A 22,609-nucleotide genomic window follows, 5' to 3' on the forward strand; every position below is an offset into this window, starting at 1 on the left:
TATATATATATATATATACACACACATACATATACACATATATATATATATACACATATACATATATATACACACATACATACATACACTTTTTCAACTTTAGTTAGTCTGTAATGTTGCTGTTTGAGCATAAAAATGATCTGCAAAGTTACAAAGCTCAAAGTCCACTTCAAAAGGAGATATTTTATTTAACAGAAATCCCTTTTCAAAAACTACAACGAATGACTCATTTGGACTACACACAGCAGCTAACCAATCACGGCACACAGCGGCCCAGCTAACCAATCACGGCACACACACCGGCCCAGCTAACCAATCACAGCACATTTCATATTTCAGAAGGCGGGCCTTCATTCGATACAGGAACTATTCGAGCTGTTCATGCCAGACTGGGGAGAGAGGTGTTGTGATAATATAAAATATGTGAAAAATAATGTGTTTTTCTAACAACCTAGTATGAGAACATGTTCTAGTACACCCCCAAAACAACATCAAGACTTTGTAAAAGAGCATAATAGGACCCCTTTAAGTGTTTTCTCCATTGATTGTGGAGTATGAAGCTCGTGAGGCGAGGCGAGTGTTTGGGGATCTGACCTTCTCTCCGTCTGTGGTTCGGATGGAAACAGCGTTTGGCACGAGCAGCGCTCTGGGGAGAGAGGTGTTGTGATAATATAAAATATGTGAAAAATAATTTTTTGTTTTTCTAACAACCTAGTATGAGAACATGTTCTAGTACACCCCCAAAACAACATCAAGACTTTGTAAAAGAGCATAATAGGACCCCTTTAAGTGTTTTCTCCATTGATTGTGGAGTATGAAGCTCGTGAGGCGAGGCGAGTGTTTGGGGATCTGACCTTCTCTCCGTCTGTGGTTCGGATGGAAACAGCGTTTGGCACGAGCAGCGCTGTGTTCTGCTTCTTCAGGACGCTCACACTGGCGACGGGAACGACCAGCTGAAACACACACAGAGGACTCTGTTAAACTGGGCTTTAATCAGGCTCTGAACGCCTGCGGATCGGAGCGCTTCGTTACCTTGGTGTCTTTGAGCAGCACGGAGGAGAAGAAGCACAGGCTGCTGTCGGTGACGTACAGACGGCCGTGATAAGGCACTTCCTTCTGCAGCGCACACACGTAAGCTGGAAACACACGATGACACAGACGTCACAGACATGCCTCGGATCCGTGTGCACTACTGAGCTCGCGCGAGACTGCATGTACAAGAGAAACAAAGCCTGTGCTCTCACCATGCAGCAGGTCTTCAGTCTCGGGGACTTCTGGGAAGAGTTTGTGGAAAGTTTTGTTGTGCTTCATAAAACTCTGAGAAGGACACAGGAAATGAGAATTAGAAGCGTTTTAATAACGTGTCATGTTTGAAAAGACTAATGAAAAGTCCTCTTACACTTCTTGAGTTGAGGCTTTCGCTTCTCTCCAGAGGTCTGTCGATATCAAGAGTGTGAGACCTTGCAATAAAACACCACACATTTTACATATCGATAAAGTAATAAAAAAATGGTATGTGGGTCAAAGGCGAAAAAGGGTTCAAGTGTGATACTGCTTTAAATTGTTGTTGTTTTCCACCCCACATTGTTTGTTTAAGTTTTCTGTTTAATTTAATTGCATTTTTGTTTTTCTGAGCAAAAAATAAACATCATACATTTTCCCCGATTTACAGAAGATGCCCACTAAAATGTCATTCAGTGTAACAATCTTGTCAGGCATATTTCAATTTATGACATTAAAAGACGAATTACTTTCACCCCAAATACTAATTAGTTGTAATTTTACATTTTTAAAACATGCCACTATCCTAGGTTTTGCCCATTTGTCAGTAAGAACTTTTTATTCATTTAAAACACAATAAAATGTAATATGCTCCCTTATTCTTTTATATATTTTAATATGTACATGTCAGAATAAGCGTGTTTGAATTTTTAGATAAATATTGTGTTACACTGAATGGCATTATTTCAACCAGATTTTGACATTTTATTCTCCAAAAACTTATTTGAAACCTTAAAAGTAGACACTTTACTTACATTTAATGTGCTTTCTATGGACATAAAATCCCTTTTGTACATTTCTTTTGATGCGGACAACTTAATGTCTTTGACCCATGTATAGAAAATTTTAATTTTAGTACTTATGTAATACTTATGTATTTTATTATATACAGCTTAATCTGTTTTTTTTTTTTTATTAAAAAATATTTGAGCATTTCTCTTTTTTCAAATAAATTCAAATTTGTCTTTATATATGAAAACACAAGATATTTTATATAAATGTAATTTGTTTTGAATTTTTACATTTATTCTTCCCTTGTTAAATGAATTTAAAAAAAATCACTTTATGTATGAAAATGACATTTTTGATATCGGTAAAGGCCTAAAACATGTTTTAAATATTATAAACAAACATATTTACTATAATAAATATTATTATTATTATTACTACTATAATAATATAATGAATATTTAATATATTATATTTATTAATAAATGTTTAAAAGAAAAATAAAGTGTATAATTTCTTTAAAAAAATTAAATTATATATTTTATTTTTTACAAAAACACATTTTAAAAATGAATGATTGGCAAATAATTTTTATAAAATGTATTTTTATGAATAATTCAATATTTTATTAATTGTATCTACAATTTTTTTTAAAGACACTATCTATATATTTTTTTAAAACATTTTTCTTTATACGTGAATACACCACTTATTTTAGATATTGATGAAGATAATAAAATAATAGATTTAATAATTATTTTGTTATTGTTTTATTGTTTATTTTTTTTTACACACACACACACACACACATATCATTATTTTTTTTCCTCTAGATGAAAACACCACATATTTATATATTGATAAACGTCATTATAAAACCCTTACTTAAAAAAAAAAAAAAAAAAAAGTATTTTTTATTAATTTTTTTTACATTTTAAGAAAAATAAAGTGTATAATTTCTTTAAAAAAATTAAATTATATATTTTATTTTTTACAAAAACACATTTTAAAAATGAATGATTGGCAAATAATTTTTATAAAATGTATTTTTATGAATAATTCAATATTTTATTAATTGTATCTACAATTTTTTTTAAAGACACTATCTATATATTTTTTTAAAACATTTTTCTTTATACGTGAATACACCACTTATTTTAGATATTGATGAAGATAATAAAATAATAGATTTAATAATTATTTTGTTATTGTTTTATTGTTTATTTTTTTTTACACACACACACACACATATATATATATATATATATATCATTATTTTTTTTCCTCTAGATGAAAACACCACATATTTTATATCTTGATAAACGTCATTATAAAACCCTTGTTTAAAAAAAAAAAAAAGAAAAAAGTATTTTTTATTATACATTTTTTTTTACATTTTATTTCCACCTATGCTTCTATATTCATAACAGTTTCCGATCAGTGTCATGTTGACCATCAGAGTGATTGTTAGGCTGGTCTACAGTAGCAGAACTGGTTAAACGCAACACAACTCGATGGAAAGACTCGGACGCTCTCGTACCTGTGCAGGACCTGCCGGCTCAGGCTCTTGGTCTGCTGCTGAACCTCCAGCTGATTCTCCTCCAAACTAAACCCCTTCCTGCTCCCCAGCTTGCTTTTCGTCCTCCCCTTCTTCACCTTCACGGGGATCGTCCCGGCATCCGCCGCATAGCTGTGAACACAGCACAAAACCACCGTCAGCCTCATGACTACGCCGCTCACAGCTCTCTACTCCAACCTTAAACACCGCCTGACTTCACGAGGCCATGCGAACGCTTGCAAAAGACAGACAGATGGGAAATACAGGGCATTTACCAGGAGTAATGATATCAAATCATGCAAACAGCTCAGCTTTACGAGTTTCTGTCAGCCGCTGATACGAGTGTAATGGTTAAACTGAGTCAAACGCGCCAGGAAAGCAAATATATGATAAAACAGACCAACAGCACTTCACTCCGACCTCTATAACACAACCACAGCAGTAAAAACTCAAGAGTAAACACTACGGACTGAAAAACAACCTTCAAAGCAAACTCCGCACCAATTTTCACTTGGAAATTGCTAGTAAAATTTAACAGGTAATGCATTGAATGCAGCCCATTGAATGTAAACCTGCTCTACCAGTAGAAATACTCCAATACTCTTGCTTAAAAATGACTGAAGTCCTATTCGTTCACACCTGTAGAGATTATTTCCATGCCTGCGAGATAATCGTAAACTCAACGACCTGTTCATCCTCAAAAAAACAACAAGTGTACAAAACTGGCCTCAAGCCATAACGCTGGAGTCTGATGCTCGGCCAAAAGCAATAAATAAAGTCTAGAGGCTCAGCGAGTCTAAAAAACACAGGTCTGGTCTGCGGCCGCGTTCCAGTGGTAACTGCTGCCTTCCTCTGTATGCAAATGAGAGGGGCGGAGCTAGAACTCAGCTCTGGTCTGCAGTTTCTCCAATGGGAGTTGCTCCCTTCCCACTGTATGCAAATGAGTGGGCGGAGCTGAAGACAGAGTTCTGGTCTGCGGTCGTGTTCCAATAGCCGCTGCTGCTTTTTCCTGTATGCAAATGCGAGTGGGCGGAGCCTCTGACCTCAGATGGTGTGACTGTGGCTTGCTGACGTAATGCAACACCTGCACGCAGGTGAAAACATGCTGAGAAACACATGTTTCTCAGCATGCTTGACAAAGGCGCTTGACAAGAAGCGAATGCGTTTACAGTCAACAAGTCATGATTTATAGAAGCGAAAGTTGAATTGCTGTAATTCTTCGCCTGAAAGGAACTCAAAGTAACCGCTTCCTCGTTAAGCACTGAGGTTTTGTTGAAACGCTACATGTGCCAAGCACAGCTGCTGGAAACCTTTCCCAGCATTCAGAGCCATCTTTTATATATAATCACTTATTTTCCCCCTAGATTTTAAAATGGCAAATATATGTAATATATTATATATAATACTTGTTGAAAAATTTATATTTTCACTTCTCTTTCTTTAAATAAACATATATCTTACATATATTTAATTGGTTTTAAAGAAAATACATTTGATCATTTATTCATCTTTTTTAAATGAATTAGATTTTTTTTCTTTCTATATGAAAATGCCACATTTTTTTATATTTGAAATGGCCTATAATATTTTAAATATTGTAAAGAAATATATATATATACACACATTTACAATGTATTTTTCTTTTAAAAAATTAAGATTTTTATTTTTTATATTCATTTAATTTAAAAAGGCTTTTTTCTTTATGAAAACAATATTAATATAAAAGGCAAAATAAATAAATACAATTTCTTTAAACATTAACTTTTTTTTTTAACGTTTTTTAACGTTTTATAAAAAAATGTTTTTTTCGTCATACATAGACTTGCCACATATTAAAAAATAAAAGACCTATTAACATATTAAACCGATTACTCATATTTTAAAAAATGTAATAAACACACTGAGCAGGCATGCATCCACCTACGATGGGCGTAACGATTACGAATGACTCTCAAATGCCACGGAAACATTCCTGAGCTCATCTGCGAGGGAAGAGAAGCTTTTACAGCCAAAACAGAACAAAAGAAAACCATTACGACACAAGGAAGCTGGCAGCCACTGAAATAACGTCTAGAATTTTACAGAGAATTCAGCCAGCTTTTGTTTGAGTGTTTCATCTTGAAACCTTTAGATATGAAAGCAAATCAACGGCACGCAAACACATTCAAAAGCAGAGCCGCACCTGCAAGAGGCTAATTTGGCGTCACGGATGAAATAAACACTGACGAAAGCGTTGCCAAAAAAGCAGGAATACCAAGAAATCATTCTTAATCTCATTTGCCTATAATAAGATGTGTAGAGGGTTTTTTCTGACCTAAATAACCACACTATAAATGCAAAATCTATACGAGGAAGTAAACGTAATTTGAAACTTCACATGGAACCACTGGGACACAACACAATTGAATCATATATAATTGAAGAGTAAAATGGGAATTATTAATTTTTCATTTTCAATGCTGATACTGATTACAGTAACAGAAAATAATTAAATGACAATAAAATTAATAAAAAATATATTTAATAAAATTATACTAATAACTATTATTAGTAGTATTAGTATTCAGTAATATATTATTTTATAAATTATTTTGCATACAGAAATTAAAGAATGTAATAATGAAATATAAACTTTTAATTTTCTCAATGGTTATTCTGATAATATATGATACCAAAAAAGAATGTGATTCTGGTAATATAGTAACTTTTTACTGTATTACCTAAAATATTCACACAATATGGTTTAAGCATAAACTAAAGCAACTAATTCACTGCATCACTTCCATTTTCTTCAAGCAAAACATAATTGCTGCTTTCGCTTTTGCAATCGGCGTAAAACAAGCCTCACAAGCTCTCTGTAGAGTACGATGTATTGAAGACATTAAAGCACACTTCATATTGCAGATCTATTTTTAAAAGCCCTCAGATCACACCCTTTAACCGGCTTCAGTAAACCCCCAACCACAGTGTTTTCTTGTGTCTGAGGTCGAGTATTCAGGCGAAGCAGAGGCATTTTGGGAATCTGATGCCCCGCTGTGGGAGTTTATAAGAATGCAAGCCAGCAAAGTCATATTTGTAAATGAAAGTGTTTGCATGAAGTGAACCAAACACTGTTCAAACAGCTTGATTCAATGCCGTTAGGATTTCAACTGTGTCATTCCGGTTTCGTGGCATTAGAACAATAATAAAGGACCCAGAGATCCTGTTTAACAGTCTTATATCTCATGCACAATGAACCTCACGACTTCTATTTGGCTTAAAGATGCACAGTGATTCAAAGAGAAGACAACGAGCTGCTGACTCGTCTGATGCTGAAGATAAAACCAGATGAGATAAGCAACAAACGGTGGCACCAAACAAGGAAATGTGTTAGAGTTCAAGGCACGTTCTCAGCGATAAACGTTTATCGCGCTCGCCTTTGCGCTGACAACGAAAGTTCAGTCTTTGCAAATGAGTCAAAGTGTTGGAGAACGGTTGGTTTTGGTGATATAATTGGCATGAACAAAGACAGAACTAGTCAATGTTTTGGTCTTTAAAGCTGTTGGAATTCAATCCGCTAGCTATGAAACCAAATCCCCAGCAAGCTAGCGGCTCAACGACGTACTCGCAGCTGCTCACCATCATATATCAGAGCTAGCTAAAGCAGTTCTAAACGTCTCCTACCTTCCCAAATCCTCACGCGCGGCCGTATCCAAGCGGTTTGGATCCTTCTCGCCATCCATTGCAGCGTCCTCTCAGCGCAAGCGACTACTGAACTGCTTTTGACCAGCTGAACTAGATGCTGAGCAATGGGGTCTAAAGGTTTCCTTTTACAGCTGCTCAGTTACACAAGCGCAGGCCGTCGGAATAAAAGTGAGATAGTGAGGCACAGGGAAGCCAAAGTGGGAGTCGAGGGAGGGATAAAGGATCCCACAATGGCCCATTTGAATGCCATTGAAGGAATGCAAACAACAGAAGACAAGACTGAAGACATGCAAACAAAGGCCTCGCTAGTGGCCACCTATTGTCTTTGTGATGGGGTAGAAGGTCAACAAACCCATGGGAAATCTAGAGAAAGAACTCCACAAGACCAGGAGTTTTTTTTGCAAGGATCTGATTTGGCCAATACTGGAAGCAAATAAATACTTCAAGTATACTGGAAGGTTTCTGTGTGAACCTGAAGCTGCTTCATGGAAAAACTGAGCAAAATCCAGTTTATGTGAAAAAATTAAAATACACAAATTCGATTTCGAACACAACATAAAAAATTAATCAACCAAGATTTTAATCAAGAGTTTAATCAAACAAGAGATCTATTTTTAAAAGCCCTCAGATCACACCCTTTAACCGGCTTCAGTAAACCCCCAACCACAGTGTTTTCTTGTGTCTGAGGTCGAGTATTCAGGCGAAGCAGAAGCATTTTGGGAATCTGATGCCCCGCTGTGGGAGTTTATAAGAATGCAAGCCAGCAAAGTCATATTTGTAAATGAAAGTGTTTGCATGAAGTGAACCAAACACTGTTCAAACAGCTTGATTCAATGCCGTTAGGATTTCGTGGCATTAGAACAATAATAAAGGACCCAGAGATCCTATTTAACAGTCTTATATCTCATGCACAATGAACCTCGAATGTATAATTGTGACCCATACAATGTATTGTTGGCTATTGCTACAAATATCCCCCAGCGACTTAACACTGCTTTTGTGCTGCAGGCTCACAAATGGTTACTTTATAATTTAGATTTTTCTTCTTCAATTGCAAAAGGCAGAAAAAATATTCACAAATCCATGCAAAATGATAAATGGAAAAACTGAGCAAAATCCAGTTTATGTGAAAAAATTAAAATACACAAATTCGATTTCGAACACAACATAAAAAATTAATCAACCAAGATTTTAATCAAGAGTTTAATCAAACAAGAGTTACATTTTTCTCAAGACAGCTAAAAAAAATTTAAAACCAGTGTTATTTTAGTTTCATTGAGTTATTAATATTTAGAACTACTTTTTATTTCCCTATTTTAATTTTAGTTAATGATACTTTATTTTTTTTGTATTTTGCATCTATATGGATGTATTCATTTTAATTTTAGTTTGTAAAATATGTAAATTGTTGTTATTTTAGCATGTGTGTTTGGCTCAGTGTTATTTTTTTACGATTACTGATAAACTAATGTACTTTGATTTGTATTAGTTATCTATTTTAGTTTTAGTTACAGTAGTAGTAAGTCATTTTATTCGTTTTTTTATTATGTCTATATAGGGTTTTTTTTTATTAAGTTTTAGTTTTATTTAATTTGAGTTATTTCAGTACTTCAACATACAAAATGGAAATTATATATATATATATATATATATATAGAATGTATTTATATATATATATGTACATGTATATGTGTGTGGCTGTACAAACACATATGTAGTTGTTTTTTGGTGTTATGTTAGAATCATTATTATACTCATACCTTTTGTTCTTTAATATTTTGAAATGTTTTTAGCTTTATTTTTTTGTTTTCATTTAAATGTTTAGTTTTGAAATGTTGCATGCATTTGTCATTTTTATTTAATTTATTTTATTTTATTAAATGTGTAAATATATAGTATTTATAGAGTTTTAGCTTTAATTACTTCTTCTTATCTGTAAGTCGCTTTGGATAAAAGCGTCTGCTAAATGACTAAAAGTAAAGTAAAAAGTTTCAGTTATTTTAGGAAATCAAGTTAAACTAAATGAAAATGATAAATGTTGTAACTTACTTTTTTATTACCACTGAACCTTTTCTCCATCTGACCCCTTACCTCCTTGTGCCATTATAAATAAAGATGATTCATCCCTGGCCTAATGCACACTGCACATACACAAGCATTCAAGGCTGATGTTTGCCAATGGAAACGCATCAGCTCATATACGTCCACACCTGCACGGTGAATCACAGAAGATAGCTTAAAGATCCTTGTCAAGGCCTGAAAACAAGTAGTTCTTGAATCTTAATCAGTATTTCTCAGGGCATTCTGTACTTCTGTTTATAAGAAAGACACCATGTTCTAATGAAGATGATTAAGTGAGTGTTTGCCCAGTTTCATGGAGCACACTAGCATAACTTGATATGGAGAATATCAGGTCAGTTTTCATTGCATAAGCATAAGATCTTCACGCTCTGTAAACACAGGGATACTAGATCACCATTGGTTAACGGATGGGAGGAAGTGTCGACTGAATGCAATTCAAGATCGCTGCCAAGAAGCCGCGGTCAGGGCCCATAGTTTTCTTCACAAGGTCCGGAGAAGCTAATTCAATTCCATTGGGAAACAAAATTAGCCCAGACAGCTTGCCCACACCTGGCACACCACCTGGAACAAGCTTTTGGGCTAAAAATAGACGCCGATAGATAACGTGACCCACATGTGTTGGAATACCAATACAACTGAGGGTCTATGAGACACACACACACACACACACACACACACACACACACACACACACACACACACACACACACACACACACACACACACACAGGGTGGATTATGGCTATAAAACATCATCAATCTGACTTATATCAATAAAAACCACGCGCATCACACAACCTTATCAAAACAAACACACTAGGACCTTGTAATTATAATATGAACACAACATTAACATATGCAAATGAGCTGCATATAATCAGACGTCGACAGCTGATAACGTTATTCTCACCTCTCCTTCATTAAATGCTTGATTCGCGATATGGCGCTCTCGTCGATCTTTCTCAGAAACGTTTTAAATCTCTCCCTCTTGTTTTCCAGCATTCTTCCTCTACGCAGATCGACACACGCCGACAAAACACGCCGCTGAACGCGGATGCGATGATCCGGTTTCTCTCCGGCGTCCCATGAACGCGGCCTGATTAACAAAATGAGACAAAATCGGACCAAGCGCTGGCGGCCAATCAGCGCGCATCTGATCAGCCACGGAGCCCAATCACTGCGCGACACTCTCTCTCGGACTCCGCCCATGCCCTTTTATGGGCAGGACGCGTGTGTGCATGCAACGTGGTGGTAAGGAGGAGGAAGTCAGGGTGGAGAGCTAGTGTGGAAGGCTGAATATACACTGATTGTATTACAGACCGGCCTAGTGTTTTTAACTCTGTTCTCACATGTTTTGATACGATCATGAGTTTGAACAGGTCATGCGCGTCTAAATGTTCACTAGTGATGGATTTGAGACTATCTATTAGGGATGGGAAGATTCCCCGATTCGCTCGGTGCATCGGCAAAAAAAGTTAAGGATGCGATGCATCGGCTTAAAAAGTGTGCATCGGCTACAACTTGGCATGTGCATCGCGATGCATCGTTTCTAACATATTTGCATCGGTAAAAACCGATTTATTTATATATAATTACTAGTGGATGGCTAGACTTTTATTGTTTACAAAGTGACCAATATTTTATATGTAGATTGATTTCTCCTCTCGAAACTGTTTCTCAAGCGCGTTCTCTCATCACCGCAGCACGTGAATATGACGTATCACAACAACACTACAGAGACCTGAGGAAAAGCAGGGATTAAAGTCCAAAACCTGACTTGAAATAACCTAACAAATCAATCGGGGCTAAAGCAGTTCCATAAACGACAGTGTAAGTTCACACAAGCTAACTAGCCTAATTTGTGCACGCTTATTCTTAAGCATCCCTTAATGTCGATCATGGATCAAATCGATCCACCATGACAAACAGCGAATATATCTGTGCTGTTTGATGCATTTGAGACGTTGTGTTTTCCTCAGTGCATAACTGACATGTCACAAGTATATTTTTCCTCTGTGAATGTTAAAAAGTCATGCAAATATATCCATTTTGCTTGCTGTCAGGAGCGAGCGAGGCATACGCGAGTGAACGAGCAATAAGTCAAATATGCATTTTGCTCAAATATTCATTGTTGGACATTAAATGTGCCTTTTGTAGAATTTTAAACCTACATATAGGTGTATTCTTATGATAGCAGTACCTGTAAAGGGACTATTGTAATGGGTAAATAAAATGTAAGCTAATACAGTCCTAATTATCAAGCTTACTACGTAATTACTACTTAGTAGCAGTTAAAATTTAGTTTTAATTTAGTGATTTTAATGCTTTAAAGAGCAATGTTAGATTATAAAGGTTAGCTTTCAAGCAGAAGTTGCCACAGTGACTGATTTTGATCTTTATTCAATTTGTTTTATGGAACCAAATCACAGTGAGTCAGACTAACTGAAATAAGCCTGGCCTATTTGGTAAACTTGTTTTATGAAACAGGCCTCGAGGTGTTAGAAGTCAGAAGACACATACATAAGTTAATTTATGATTTGTTGTCTGTCTGAACCAAAGAAATAAATGCGATCATATTTTTTCCATTGCATCGTATTGCATCGAATCGCATTGTGTTGAATTGGATTGAATCGAAATCGTATCGCATCACAAGCTACTTCATATGTATCTTCAATGTATCGTATTGTTGGCTATGCATCGAGATGCATATTGCATCGGCCTCAGTTATGGAGATGCACATCCCTACAATCTATCTATCTATCTATCTATCTATCTATCTATCTATCTATCTATCTATCTTTTTTTTCATTTCTCTTATTTGAATCACACATATGAAACACTTCAGTCCCCCGGCTACATAATTTCATAATCAAACCACACCCCCTCACACACCCTCTCACCCACACACACACACACACACACACACACACACACACACACACACACACACACACACACACACACACACACACACACAGGGTGGATTATGGCTATAAAACATCATCAATCTGACTTATATCAATAAAAACCACGCGCATCACACAACCTTATCAAAACAAACACACTAGGACCTTGTAATTATAATATGAACACAACATTAACATATGCAAATGAGCTGCATATAATCAGACGTCGACAGCTGATAACGTTATTCTCACCTCTCCTTCATTAAATGCTTGATTCGCGATATGGCGCTCTCGTCGATCTTTCTCAGAAACGTTTTAAATCTCTCCCTCTTGTTTTCCAGCATTCTTCCTCTACGCAGATCGACACACGCCGACAAAACACGCCGCTGAACGCGGATGCGATGATCCGGTTTCTCTCCGGCGTCCCATGAACGCGGCCTGATTAACAAAATGAGACAAAATCGGACCAAGCGCTGGCGGCCAATCAGCGCGCATCTGATCAGCCACGGAGCCCAATCACTGCGCGACACTCTCTCTCGGACTCCGCCCATGCCCTTTTATGGGCAGGACGCGTGTGTGCATGCAACGTGGTGGTAAGGAGGAGGAAGTCAGGGTGGAGAGCTAGTGTGGAAGGCTGAATATACACTGATTGTATTACAGACCGGCCTAGTGTTTTTAACTCTGTTCTCACATGTTTTGATACGATCATGAGTTTGAACAGGTCATGCGCGTCTAAATGTTCACTAGTGATGGATTTGAGACTATCTATTAGGGATGGGAAGATTCCCCGATTCGCTCGGTGCATCGGCAAAAAAAGTTAAGGATGCGATGCATCGGCTTAAAAAGTGTGCATCGGCTACAACTTGGCATGTGCATCGCGATGCATCGTTTCTAACATATTTGCATCGGTAAAAACCGATTTATTTATATATAATTACTAGTGGATGGCTAGACTTTTATTGTTTACAAAGTGACCAATATTTTATATGTAGATTGATTTCTCCTCTCGAAACTGTTTCTCAAGCGCGTTCTCTCATCACCGCAGCACGTGAATATGACGTATCACAACAACACTACAGAGACCTGAGGAAAAGCAGGGATTAAAGTCCAAAACCTGACTTGAAATAACCTAACAAATCAATCGGGGCTAAAGCAGTTCCATAAACGACAGTGTAAGTTCACACAAGCTAACTAGCCTAATTTGTGCACGCTTATTCTTAAGCATCCCTTAATGTCGATCATGGATCAAATCGATCCACCATGACAAACAGCGAATATATCTGTGCTGTTTGATGCATTTGAGACGTTGTGTTTTCCTCAGTGCATAACTGACATGTCACAAGTATATTTTTCCTCTGTGAATGTTAAAAAGTCATGCAAATATATCCATTTTGCTTGCTGTCAGGAGCGAGCGAGGCATACGCGAGTGAACGAGCAATAAGTCAAATATGCATTTTGCTCAAATATTCATTGTTGGACATTAAATGTGCCTTTTGTAGAATTTTAAACCTACATATAGGTGTATTCTTATGATAGCAGTACCTGTAAAGGGACTATTGTAATGGGTAAATAAAATGTAAGCTAATACAGTCCTAATTATCAAGCTTACTACGTAATTACTACTTAGTAGCAGTTAAAATGTAGTTTTAATTTAGTGATTTTAATGCTTTAAAGAGCAATGTTAGATTATAAAGGTTAGCTTTCAAGCAGAAGTTGCCACAGTGACTGATTTTGATCTTTATTCAATTTGTTTTATGGAACCAAATCACAGTGAGTCAGACTAACTGAAATAAGCCTGGCCTATTTGGTAAACTTGTTTTATGAAACAGGCCTCGAGGTGTTAGAAGTCAGAAGACACATACATAAGTTAATTTATGATTTGTTGTCTGTCTGAACCAAAGAAATAAATGCGATCATAAAAGTCATGCAAATATATCCATTTTGCTTGCTGTCAGGAGCGAGCGAGGCATACGCGAGTGAACGAGCAATAAGTCAAATATGCATTTTGCTCAAATATTCATTGTTGGACATTAAATGTGCCTTTTGTAGAATTTTAAACCTACATATAGGTGTATTCTTATGATAGCAGTACCTGTAAAGGGACTATTGTAATGGGTAAATAAAATGTAAGCTAATACAGTCCTAATTATCAAGCTTACTACGTAATTACTACTTAGTAGCAGTTAAAATTTAGTTTTAATTTAGTGATTTTAATGCTTTAAAGAGCAATGTTAGATTATAAAGGTTAGCTTTCAAGCAGAAGTTGCCACAGTGACTGATTTTGATCTTTATTCAATTTGTTTTATGGAACCAAATCACAGTGAGTCAGACTAACTGAAATAAGCCTGGCCTATTTGGTAAACTTGTTTTATGAAACAGGCCTCGAGGTGTTAGAAGTCAGAAGACACATACATAAGTTAATTTATGATTTGTTGTCTGTCTGAACCAAAGAAATAAATGCGATCATATTTTTTCCATTGCATCGTATTGCATCGAATCGCATTGTGTTGAATTGGATTGAATCGAAATCGTATCGCATCACAAGCTACTTCATATGTATCTTCAATGTATCGTATTGTTGGCTATGCATCGAGATGCATATTGCATCGGCCTCAGTTATGGAGATGCACATCCCTACAATCTATCTATCTATCTATCTATCTATCTTTTTTTTCATTTCTCTTATTTGAATCACACATATGAAACACTTCAGTCCCCCGGCTACATAATTTCATAATCAAATCACGCTTTGCTGCAGAAATTACCATTTCAACACAATTTCCCCGGATCATCTCATCGAAATCGTATCGCATCACAAGCTACTTCATATGTATCTTCAATGTATCGTATTGTTGGCTATGCATCGAGATGCATATTGCATCGGCCTCAGTTATGGAGATGCACAATCTATCTATCTATCTATCTATCTATCTATCTATCTTTTTTTTCATTTCTCTTATTTGAATCACACATATGAAACACTTCAGTCCCCCGGCTACATAATTTCATAATCAAATCACGCTTTGCTGCAGAAATTACCATTTCAACACAATTTTCCCCGGATCATCTCGTCGCTTTTGCACACATGACTGCGCCACATGACATCTCATGACCCGCATACGCCCTTTTATGCATAAAACATAGCGGGAGCAATGTGTGTGCAGTCAGTATTTGGAGGAAGGAGTTGACACAGAAGCTCACGTTACACTCATCATCCGAACAGAGGAGGCCCTGTACCCACCGCATGCAGGACAAATATCAGATCCACAGCCAGTTCCTGATATCAGACCGCAGCTCGTCTGACCTCTGGATGTTCCTCATGGAGACTTCTGTCATTTCATGAGCCCAGTTTGTTCAGTATAATTATGAGGTTACAAATGCACACTGGAGTTAGTCAAAAATGGGCTTTTAACGTCATCTGCAGTTGATTTCAAGACTCACTGCTTGCTACAATGCTTTTGTTGAAAAAGAGGCAGCAAATATTGCCAATCATACAGCAAACACTACATTTTTATACAAAAATATAATGCAGTACTCCAAGAAAGTTTCTTGCTTATGCTAAACTATTCTTCAGCTGTTAAAGGAAAAGTTCACCCAAAAATGAAGAAATGTAGCATTGCATCAGTGTCTCAGCAATGGGTGCCGTCAGAATGAGAGTCCAAACAGTTGATAAAAACCACAATAATCCACAAAATCCAATAATTCAGTTAATCCTGTGAAGACAAAAACTGCGTTTGTAAGAAACAAATCCACCAAATTGTTATTTCTGGTTAAAATACGAGTCCATAATCCAAGATAACACATGATAATGTGGTCTGGTCTGAATCAGGAGAGAAATCTGCACAGATCAAACACCTTTACAAGCCAAAACAGCTCTAAACATATATGTGGCTGGATTTTGATGTGAGAGACAACAGGAGATGGACTTTTTCACTGGAGGAAGCGTTATTATGGATTATGTATTTTAGTTAAAAGCGTCTTAATGCTGGATTTGTTTCAGCTTTTGGCTTCTCCAGATGTTAACTGATGGACTGGAGTGCTGTTGATTACTTGTGGATTATTGTGATGTTTTTATCAGCTCTCATTCTGACGGCACCCATTCACATCCATTGGTGAGCAAGTGATGCAATGCTACATTTCTCCAAATCTGATGAAGAAACAAACTCATCTCGGATGGCCCGAGGGTGAGCACATTTTCCGCAAATTTTTGGCTGAACTACTCCTTTAGATCAGCTAAATATTTGACCAAACGCACAAACGTTGCATCTCTGGTGTGAAGATAGTCCTCTCCGCCAGCTCTACAGACAGATGGCCTCCAGGTTCTCAGCGTGCCGCTTCACTTCAGGTGTTCGTCCTGATCTCCAGTGTCACCCATAAGATCTCTAGCTCAACTGGTTTTGGGTTTCCACTAAGCAGGGCCTGAAACCTCTCACCTGTGCAGCGTTGCCTGGCTACCCTCATCTTTAATTTAACACGGCAGACTCGACTGCAGACGGCCACGTACGCCTCGCTCTTCACCATGCAGGAGTCAGAGAAGACGACGTGCGACCCAGAGCCCATGCAGAACGGAGAGGCCATGAGTCCGGACGCGCAGGACTCCAAAGGACCGCCGGGCGACGAGGAGAACCAGGGAGCCGTCCCGTCGGCCCCGCCGCTTCCCCAGGAGCCTCCTCCGTGTCCGAGGCCCAAACTGGTGTTTCACGCACAGCTCGCGCATGGGAGCCCAACGGGACGCATTCACGGCTTCACCAACGTCAGGGAGCTTTACGCCAGGATCGCAGAGGTCTTCAACATCTCCGCTTCTGAGGTACAGCGAGTCTTTGGTACTCAGCAAAATGTATTTTTCTGGGTCAAAGGGAAAGGTTGCTGGTCTGAGGAGTGGTGTGTGGGTCATTTGTTTCTTGGGAAGTATGTTGGAGTTTGCTCTTAAGGTAGTACATGTTGTGTGTACATAAGTTGTTGAAAGTTGCTAGATAATATATCACCACTACATTAGTTATTTTGATCATTATTAAAATTGATAATATAATTTTTTTTTTAGTTCGGTTACAAAATTATGCAAAAATAATTACATGCTAGTGGCTAGTAAATGGGAGGAAAATACAAATGAATAGATAGATAGGTAGATAGATAGATAGATAGATAGATAAACAAATAAATGAATATTTTAATTGATGCCAGGGGCAAATAAAGAAATAAATAAAATGGTAAAAAAAAATTCATATATGCCGGTGACTAAATAAAAGATATATGAAATAAATAAATAAATGTTACATGTTGAATATATGCCAATGGTTAATAGGTTTTTGTAGTAAATGATAAATACATGAAATCAACAAATTAGTTATTAAAAATAATATATAAAAAATTTAAATGTTTTCAAATGTGCCAGTGGCTAGTAAATTTAAACAAACAAACAAACAAATAAATAAATAATAAAATTAATGTTCTCCTACACCTAAAACTATTTAAAAAAACATTTTTCTTTAGTAAAATGCCTTGAACAATAATAATAATAATAAAAAAAGATTAAACAAAACAAAAGTTCCAATGTTTTAATTTTGTGTTTTGACATTACTCTGCTTAATATATATATATATATATTTTTTAAAGGAACATACCAAAATGTTTTCTCATATGCCTGAGCCCAGAACTTTCTGGAAAGTGAATTTTTATTCCATCAGTCAGCTTAATCCTTATGTAAATAAATAAATAGCTTTGTATGTTAATACAAGAATATCATTGAATATGTATAGATTTTAATATGAACATACTGATTTTTAAAAAATGTATTAGCTTTAGTATTTATATAAACTATAAAAATGTAACTATTACTAAACTACTAAATAAAAAGTATTTTATTCATGTGTCGCTGCTTGAATATCACCAGATCAACTTACATAACCGATCAGGTTTATCTGTAATCTTTTCTTCAAAAGCACTGAACTGTAAAAATCACACGGCCTTCAGGAGAAAATATCCTTCAAGAACCTGTTATCAAGTCATTTCAGGACTATCTCAGAGGTCAATTTTTTATCTGAAACCAAACAGTTTGAGTCGAAAGTTTAAAGGATCACGTGAGCATTTATGCGTTCAAACCACTCGTTACTTACATTTATAGCTCGGTAAAGCTGAAAATATTGAATACCAGTCGTTTTAGCTACAGATTAAGTCTAGTACATAAAGATTTTAATGGATATTAACATGGAGACTCGCGCCTGAGTGTTAGCATCTGTTAGCATCGTTAAACATTGTAATACGAATACAAATCATGTTTTAATCAACATTCATCGAAGCTAACTCCGTTAACACACAACATTAGTTATATTCATTGGAGAGTTACCTTAAAAGTGCTGGTTAACCACGAGACTGGGCGCCTCATGGTGGAAAACGTCATTTTACTCTTATTCCTAGACTTAAGAATAAGAGTGATTCATAAAGGTTCCTAAGTGTTAAGACTAGGTCCCAGCTCCTGAATTATTTAAGAGAGCTGAAGAGGTCTCCTAACCTCGTTAGGAGTAGCAAGATGGCAGCACAGAGGAGGAAACAAACACTTTCCAGCGAAGACATGGCATATTGGAGTTATGTGATGATATGGAGTTGATAAAACAATACAAACTTGATTGTCAAGATCAAAAAGTCGAAAGACAAAGTAAGAAATGTAATAACCTCTTCCACTCAACAAGTCAATGCTCTAACTGCAGAAATGTAGTAATTACATTTTTTTGCCTGTAAAATTGGAAAAATGCAGCAATGCACCGGTGATGACACGGTAAGCAGGGTCTTGCATATTGTGGCACTAACCCCACCGAACACAACAGTGGCCAAAAGTGATTTTAATGACCCCACATTTCACTTAAACCACTAAAATACAAAGGGTGAAAAACACTGACCAGTGTTGCCAACTGCTTTCAATCGAAAGTAGCTAAAACTGGTCACTCAATGTTGCTAGACGACCTCATAAAGGTGCGTTCACTGATCTATATTTATATTTATATTTATATAGATCAGTGAACTCGCCTTTATGACTTCATGGGAATGTAGATACGGCTTGTCCAAGAAACTGATTTTGTTGCTAGGCTTTTGAAAAAAAGTCTCTAAAGGAATGCGGAAGAGACAAAAATCACTAAACTGGCACACTGACTACAAAATAAGTTATGAATATTTCATTGGTCCTCTTGTTTTTGCATGTGTTCATAATTTCTTTGTATGACAGCACGCCAAAGATTATGACCGCACAATTTGGCATGTTTCATTGCATTATTATCACAAATAAAACAACCGACTCTGAGCAACTATGCAATATGCTTACAAAATCTTGAACATTCATTGATTTATTTTTTTTAATTAAGGGTAACCATATTGCAAAAATTAGGCCACTTTTATGAGGATTGTGGGCTTTCATGGAGTCTAAAATACAAAGGGTGAAAAACACTGACCAGTGTTGCCAACTGCTTTCAATCGAAAGTAGCTAAAACTGGTCACTCAATGTTGCTAGACGACCTCATAAAGGTGCGTTCACTGATCTATATTTATATTTATATTTATATAGATCAGTGAACTCGCCTTTATGACTTCATGGGAATGTAGATACGGCTTGTCCAAGAAACTGATTTTGTTGCTAGGCTTTTGAAAAAAAGTCTCTAAAGGAATGCGGAAGAGACAAAAATCACTAAACTGGCACACTGACTACAAAATAAGTTATGAATATTTCATTGGTCCTCTTGTTTTTGCATGTGTTCATAATTTCTTTGTATGACAGCACGCCAAAGATTATGACCGCACAATTTGGCATGTTTCATTGCATTATTATCACAAATAAAACAACCGACTCTGAGCAACTATGCAATATGCTTACAAAATCTTGAACATTCATTGATTTATTTTTTTTAATTAATGGTGAAATTTCCTAGGCCGGACCTCACTTTTGGCCACTACTATATGGCAATTAATCAACTTTCAAACTGACCGCCAAACCATATTGCAAAAATTAGGCCACTTTTATGAGGATTGTGGGCTTTCATGGAGTTGTTGGAGCCACTGATTGAACTCATGTTCCCATCATTGCTCCAACTGTAAACGAGGAGACGTACCAATAGAAAACGAAGCATCAGTAATCATTTGTGATAATTTTGCACAATGCAAAGCATAATTTTTTTTTAAAAATATTACAATATTTCAGTGTCTTAATTAAATGAGTTTATTGTAGTTACATTAAATGATTGGTGTTGTGCTGCTGTGAGCAGGCTCACTATTGGCTGATTCAGAGGTCGAGGTCAGCCATTTTGTGTTGACATCATTGATTTCCTAGGCCGGACATCACTTTTGGCCACTACTATATGGCAATTAATCAACTTTCAAACTGACCGCCAAACCATATTGCAAAAATTAGGCCACTTTTATGAGGATTGTGGGCTTTCATGGAGTTGTTGGAGCCACTGATTGAACTCATGTTCCCATCATTGCTCCAACTGTAAACGAGGAGACGTACCAATAGAAAACGAAGCATCAGTAATAATTTGTGATAATTTTGTACAATGCAAAGCATAATTTTTTTTTTAAATATTACAATATTTCAGTGTCTTAATTAAATGAGTTTATTGTAGTTACATTAAATGATTGGTGTTGTGCTGCTGTGAGCAGGCTCACTATTGGCTGATTCAGAGGTCGAGGTCAGCCATTTTGTGTTGACATCATTGTAGTGCTTAGTTCACAACACTTAAGTGTCACCTCAGTCAACACTTAAGAATCAGTCTCAGACTTTACTGAAAGCGTCTTTATAAAAGTCTCCTACTCTTAGAAAAGTCCTACTTTTTACTAAGAATTTTTGACACTTAAGTCAAAGCTTAAGACTATTCTTAAGAGCATTTCTGAGAAGTTTTATACATACGTGTCGGTTTTCTCTGTGATCTGACGAGCGTTTGTCTGTTTTTCCCTCCAGATCCTCTTCTGCACGCTGAACTCGCACAAAGTGGACATGCAGAAGCTGCTGGGCGGTCAGATCGGTCTGGAGGACTTCATCTTCGCGCACGTGAGGGGAGAAACCAAAGAGGTGGAGGTCGTTAAAACCGAAGACGCGCTCGGCCTGACCATCACCGACAACGGCGCGGGATACGCCTTCATCAAAGTGCGGTAACCAGGGTAACCAGCTAACGGTTTCCTGGGAAACTAGTCTAGAGGGTTGAGAATCTTAACATTTGAGCCCCCGGGAAAACAAAACAAAACAAAAGCAATGAATGAATGAATCAAATAACTTTGGAATATTTTGGAATAATTACGGACCAGTTTGAGAAAATTAAGAATTTGAGCCTCCAAAATGAATATACAGCAAAATTAAAAATACAGCAAAATTAAAAAAAAAGAATATATCAATCAATTAATCAATAATACTTTTGGAATAATTTTGTACCAGTTTGGAATATTGAGAATCGTAACATTTGAGCCCCCGAAAATACAAATAAAAAGAGATTTAAAAAAAGAAAAGACATAAAAGAAAGAAAGAAATAAAAAAGTATATATATATATACATGCAACAAAATGAAAACAAAAGCAAAAAAGAGAATGAATGAATGCATAACTTTGGAATATTTTGGAATAATTACGGACCAATTTGGGAATATTAAGAATTTGAGCCTCCAAAATGAAAATACAGCAAAATAATAATAATAATAATAAAACAACAACAACTCAAAAGTCAAAGTTAAATTGCACAAACAGCATGCATTTTGCAATGAACTGTTACTTCTGCAGGGAAATTAAAGGATATAAATTTATATATAAAAAAATAATAACAAAAAAAAAATAAAACAAAGCAGTTAAAAATACAAGTAAAATATAAAACAGTTATAAGCATGTAAGAAAAACTGTGTATTTAAATGTAAAAAAGCAAAAAAACAAACAAATGTACACCAGAATCAGTTAAATATATTATGTTTTACATGATTATGTAATATATCTACATATATTACATTATATTATTATACTGTCATATTATGTCATATGTTTTGTTTAAGAGGATAAAGGAAGACAGCACCATTGACCAAATAAAGACGGTGTGTGTCGGCGATCACATCGAGGCCATTAATGACCAGAGCATTGTGGGATGTCGGCATTATGAAGTGGCGAAGATGCTGAAGGAGCAGCTGAGAGGAACGCCGTTCACCCTGCGCCTGGTCGAGCCCAAGAAAGCCTTCGGTGAGACAAACAAACAAACAAACACACAAACACACACACACACACACAAACAAACAAACAAACAAACACACACACACACACACACACACACAAACAAACAAACAAACAAACAAACACACACACACACTCTCTCTCTCTCACACACACACAAACACACACACACACACACACACAC

General features: G+C 36.4%; 2 protein-coding genes across 3 annotated transcripts in view; one reads left to right on the forward strand and one right to left on the reverse strand.

Moving 5' to 3' along the window:
- Window positions 1-4,659, reverse strand: part of LOC107562095 (GRAM domain-containing protein 3-like) — an 8,444-nt gene extending 3,785 nt beyond the window's left edge. For both annotated transcript variants that reach the window (XM_016246661.1, XM_016246660.1), the window contains exons 1-6: window positions 4,208-4,659; window positions 3,551-3,700; window positions 1,400-1,460; window positions 1,245-1,317; window positions 1,033-1,136; window positions 855-953 (exon numbers count right to left, since the gene is read on the reverse strand). In XM_016246661.1, coding sequence (XP_016102147.1) covers window positions 855-953; window positions 1,033-1,136; window positions 1,245-1,317; window positions 1,400-1,460; window positions 3,551-3,700; window positions 4,208-4,263 — 543 coding nt within the window. In that variant the 5' untranslated portion in view covers window positions 4,264-4,659. The remainder of the gene's footprint in view (window positions 1-854; window positions 954-1,032; window positions 1,137-1,244; window positions 1,318-1,399; window positions 1,461-3,550; window positions 3,701-4,207) is intronic.
- Window positions 4,660-16,746: 12,087 nt separating this feature from the next.
- The window catches only part of LOC107562094 (PDZ domain-containing protein GIPC3-like), a 13,599-nt gene continuing 7,736 nt past the window's right edge, over window positions 16,747-22,609 (forward strand). The window contains exons 1-3 of the mRNA XM_016246659.1: window positions 16,747-17,047; window positions 21,182-21,367; window positions 22,254-22,434. Of these exons, the coding sequence (XP_016102145.1) occupies window positions 16,760-17,047; window positions 21,182-21,367; window positions 22,254-22,434 (655 nt within the window). The 5' untranslated portion in view covers window positions 16,747-16,759. The remainder of the gene's footprint in view (window positions 17,048-21,181; window positions 21,368-22,253; window positions 22,435-22,609) is intronic.

The sequence above is a fragment of the Sinocyclocheilus grahami genome, unplaced genomic scaffold (assembly GCF_001515645.1).
Source record: "Sinocyclocheilus grahami isolate Dianchi unplaced genomic scaffold, SAMN03320097.WGS_v1.1 scaffold805.1, whole genome shotgun sequence".
NCBI lineage: Eukaryota > Metazoa > Chordata > Actinopteri > Cypriniformes > Cyprinidae > Sinocyclocheilus > Sinocyclocheilus grahami.